The sequence below is a fragment of the Cornus florida genome, unplaced genomic scaffold (assembly GCF_030987335.1).
Source record: "Cornus florida cultivar Cherokee Brave unplaced genomic scaffold, ASM3098733v1 CherokeeBrave_3.0.0_Hap2_Chr04, whole genome shotgun sequence".
Lineage (NCBI taxonomy): Eukaryota > Viridiplantae > Streptophyta > Magnoliopsida > Cornales > Cornaceae > Cornus > Cornus florida.
Genome location: NW_026775574.1, coordinates 45,992,374 through 45,997,395, shown reverse-complemented (window position 1 = coordinate 45,997,395; position 5,022 = coordinate 45,992,374). Strand labels below are relative to the sequence as shown.

General features: G+C 36.6%; 1 protein-coding gene across 1 annotated transcript; it reads left to right on the top strand.

Annotated features, from left to right (window-relative positions):
• The first annotated feature begins 1,347 nt into the window (after nt 1–1,347).
• On the top strand, nt 1,348–1,782 carry LOC132304940 (uncharacterized). Its single transcript, XM_059802639.1, has one exon. The coding sequence runs from the start codon at nt 1,348–1,350 to the stop codon at nt 1,780–1,782; it is 435 nt and encodes a 144-aa protein (XP_059658622.1).
• The last annotated feature ends 3,240 nt before the right edge of the window (nt 1,783–5,022 follow it).

Below are 5,022 nucleotides of genomic sequence, written 5' to 3'. Positions count from 1 at the left end.
ATTGGTTATCCCATATCCATGTAATGCTTTCCAATCCTCTTATCTTTAGTTCCTCCAATACAGGGAATGAAACCTGCAAAATTCATCAATCATCATTACAATCAACAGATGTATATCATATCAATTAGCCCCAGCTCTTTACTTGATTGGTGCTACTAGTAAATTTTACAAACGTTTCCTTTGCCTTCATTATTACAAGTGTTATATGGCGAACGTGTAAATGTATTACATCATCTCAAGTGTGGGAAAAGTAAATGTATATCTACCATAATTGTTGTCTAGATTTTTATAAATACTTTTTTTGTTTGTTTTTATTTCTTTCTTCTTAAATGGAAAAAAAGTACTCAAGAAAATCATTTTGTTGTGATGGTTTTAATTCATTAAAATAATACTTCAAGTAACATAACTTCATCCAAGCATAGAAGTAGAAAATTCAAAAATTAGAAAGACATAAACATTCTGGATTGCATTTTACAGTGAATAGTTGAAGATATTCAAGAAGATTTCTACAAATTGTTCTTACATAATATTGGGATTGTCTATTTGGCAGGTTACTTAATGTTATTGGGCCAAGTGCCTCTGTTAGGCTAGTTTTTGACCCATTACAGCCCAACTGCAAATATTACTCCATATATATAATTGCTTAAATCCAAATGGTTTCATAGTAACTGAAAAATGCAAGTGAAATACTAGCATGAATTCTATGTTATTAATTTCTGACTTAGCTTAGTGTGGAGAAGAATTTCCCCACCAATCATAACATGCCACATGTCCGCAGAACAACTATAAAGAAGCAAGCCCAATCAGACCACACAGCTCAGGAGCCCGATCAAGAAGGGCCTTAGGGAGGCCAAAACGGCCCACTTGGCTAAATACAGTCCATTCAATAAAAATAACAGGCCAAAGAGGCAGCCCAACCCATTTGTATTCAAACTTTATAACTCCCATTTACATTCAAAACTGTGTAACACCCACAATGAAGTAAATGGCATGCAATAAAGGCACCATGTGAATGCCCACCACTGAAAACGGTAAAGAGCTCTGTAAAGGCATATGAATAGAAGATGAATGAGAAAGAAAAGATCATCGAATTCCACTGAAAATACTTATTCTGCTGTCTGATTCATTTACATCTATTCTAAGTTCTTGATTTTTAGCTTATTATTTTCCTTAAGTGTTCAGGTGTAAAAATTTGCACCTACACTTTGGCACTGTCTGTGGGAAGCGTTTGCAAAAAGCCTTTCCATTATCACTTTCATGCGACATCGATCCGGAATGGCAACAGGATCAGATGCCGTGCAAGTTCAACAACAAGAAGTTATACAGAAAATGCGCGAAGAGATGTAAATGCAATTTGATGCCCTTCGGCAAGCCAATGAAGCTAGCACTGAAGAGATAATTGCATTAAAGCAGGCCAACAGGGCTAATATAACGCAAATCAATGCTCTGCATCAGGAGAATGAAGAACTCCAAATTATTGTTCAACAAACTAATCCGCCAGTCGCCCCTCAACCAGAGAGTCAAAACGACCCAATGGATCCGCCTGTCGCCCTTCTACCAAAGCTTCAGAAAGACCCAATGTATCCACCGGTTGCCCCTCAACCAGAGCGTCAGAACGATCCAATGGATTCGCCGATTGCCCCTCAACCAGAGCATCAGAACGATCCAATGGATCCACCGGTCGCCCCTCAACCAGAGTGTCAGAACGACCTAATGGATCCATCAGTCGCCCCTCAACCAGAGCGTCAGAACGACCCAATGGATCCACCGGTCGCCCCTTAACTAGAGCGTCAGAACGACCTAATGGATCCACCGGTAACACCTGGACTTAACAACCCTCCGCCACAACAGAAGGCCCCACAACAACAATGTAATGACTCGGTCATTTTCCTTCCTTTCCTTTTCTCAGATTTTCACGGATATTTTTTTTCCGTTGATCTTTTCCTTTCTGAGTTTAGTTTCTCGTCACTTAGTGTCATCTTGAGTGCTCAGGGATGGTTTCTGAGACTCTTTTCCGTGGATTGACGACTTCCTTTGAGGACCGAGTCATTTTCACATTTTCATTTTGTGACACTATTCACTTTTGTCTTTTTCTCGGTTGTCACTTTGTTAGCATAACCTCACTTTTCATGTTCGGATTTGATTCCGGTTTTGCATGCATCCATGATATTTAAATTCCATGCTATGTGTATTTTCAGTTTTGTAGAAAAGCATGCTAAGTGCTTACTTTTCTTGTGAAGGGTATAGATGCATGACTTTTTGTAATTTTCTAAACTTTAGGGGTTTTTGTGTAATTACTGTAAAGTAATTATTTTTCGTCTTAGGGACCATTTTGTAATTTAATTTGGAAGATATTTTCAAAAAGGATTTTTTTGCAATTTCCAGAAAGTGTGACAAGTGTCACACTCTCATTGGTCCACTTGTTGTGATGTGTGTGGAAACACTTTGAGGCCTTGGATGAGGACATGTGGAGGGTGGAGATTTAACCATTTGTTGGCCTAGGATTGGTGCACTTGTTGTCTTGGATGGTTGACAAGTGTAGGCTTGAGATTTAGCCTAGGATGGAGCCTTGGATTTGTGACAAGTGTAGGCTCACAATTTGATCTTGCATTAGTGTGTGTGTGAGAGGTAGTGTAAGAGCATATAGTGAGTGGAGGATCTCTATCCCCTCCACTCACATTTCATCTTCATCATTTCTCATTTCCTCCCTCTTTTGTAAAGAAAACCCTAGCCTCCATGGATGGAGCCTAAAGCCTTAAGCTTTGACCTTGATTTTTGAGAGCCTTCCATTGATTTCCAAGCTTGAACTTGGGAATACATTTTGTTCCCCTCATCTTCCTCTTCATAACCCTAGAAGGGTTTGCCATTTTGTGTTGATTTTGCCTTGGATTCTAGAGAGACACTTCTCTAGTGAGGTAGGGAATGTTATAGGGTTATATGCTTGTTGTCTTGCATGTTTTTGATGCTTATACAACTTGTATGCATGTAGTGTATTAATTTGAGAAATTATGATTAATGGTAATTTGTTTACAACTCATTTTAGACTTGGTAAATGGCATGGCCATAAGTTGATCTTTGATATATATATTAATTTGGGTTAATTTAAATGAGTTTTCAAATCTAGAGATTAAATGGATTTAATTTGGTTTAAATTCTAGTAAATTGTGTTTTGCTTGTAATCCATCTTAGACTAGATATATGGTATGACCATGACTTAGTGCTTGATATAAATTAATTTGAGATCATTTGGACAACTTTGAAATCTAGAGATTTAATTGATTTAAATTAATTAAATTCTATTTGATGATATCTTGCTTATCTTGCACTTTTGATTTGATATATGTAAAGACCATGATATGTTGCTTAACATATATTAATTTGAGATTATTTGAAATCTAGAGAATTTAATCACCTTGTTTAATTAAATTCTATCTAATGGCTCCATGGATCTATTGGTATTTTAGAAGTTGTTTCTATATTCAAATCATGGACTTGAACTTGTTATGTATTCACTTGATTGTGTTTTGAGCATTGGACAACTTTGTTGTTATATTTATATTCATGAGAACATGTTTTCTTTATAGAATATATTGATGCCATGTGTAGTGAATTGCACAGTTTGTAATTGACATTATGTATGTCATTTTAGAATTGAAACTCTAAGGCATGGATTGTGTGGTTTCAACCTACTTGTGCATGGAAGGTGTTTTCATGCATTATATAAGTTATGTATAAGTTGTGAACTTATTTGGTTTAATTTTGGAATCTTGGAACATTGTTGAGTTGAGATGGCTAGGGTTTGGCTCTAGTACGGGGATAAGAGTCCTCTAAGTCATTGAGATAGTGCGCACTGAGGGTGGTCTTCCCTGCGGGTTAGTGCCCGAAATAACCATTGAGGTCTCGGCAGAATTTCGAGCTTATATGTCCAAGTCTTCCATTATTTGTTTTCGCATTCAATTCTAAGTTAACAATCATGTTTATATTGTAACTTGTGGTTTTAGTTATTGGCGATTTTGATGTTGTTAAGTACATCCATGTTTATGATTTTAATGAATCATTTTGATGTTGTTAAGTACATCCATACTAAATTGATATATTTAGTTGATTTCACACTTTTAGATTTCTAGTTGATAACCTAGAGAACCTATGTCTTGATGTGTGGTATTAGATATTCTAATTATGCTAAATTGTTATATATAGTTGATGTTGCATTTTAGACTTCAAGTTGATTACCTTGAGAATCTATATGTTGTTGCTTTGTGTAAGTATGCTCCTATGTTGTTGCTTTGTGTAAGCATGACCCTATGTTGCTAAAATTGCATGAATGATATGATTGATGCTAGAAATGATCCTAGGTAGCTAGGATGCTCCTTGAGTCTCACCTTTGACATAGACGTTAGGTGGAATGAACCACAATAATTAAATTATACAAACTTATAAAACGTAGGTCGATGCATGCTCATTTCTTACGAGTAGCTTTATGTTGCTCATCCCTACGATACTGGGGCATATTTCAGGTACATGAATCAAGGTTGTGATTCTCGTCATGCTTGGATGATTGGTGGACTTGAAGATTTGCATTTCTTGTAAAGGTTGGCTTGAAAAGCCATTTGTAGCCTTATATGTCAAAATATGTATATTTGAATTTAAACATGTAATGTGTACATGAGTGCACTCCTTATAATGTATTTGACATGTATAAGATGAGGCCGGAGGCCAATGACATGTATTTGTATTCTATGTAGTTTTGACTTCATGAAATATCATGAGAATATTGAAAAAATGTTAAGTTTTGTCTCACTATGTTTGCATCGGGTGTGGGAGTTCCGTTTTGATTCTTCTGTAGGATCTCATTAATCATGCATGAAGTGCGGCCAAGGGCCAAATGGTAATTTCCAACCATTTGCTAATTTTGGTTTTCAAAATTTCCATTTCAAATTCATTTTCGCCTTTTTGGCCGTCAGGGGGTCGGATTTTGCATCGGTCGTTTTCGGGAGCCGCGGACCATTTTCGTGTGCTCAA

Coding starts and splice junctions, on each gene's coding strand:
- LOC132304940 (XM_059802639.1), top strand. CDS start 1,348: ATGCAATTTGATGCCCTTCGGCAAGCCAATGAAGCTAGCACTGAAGAG.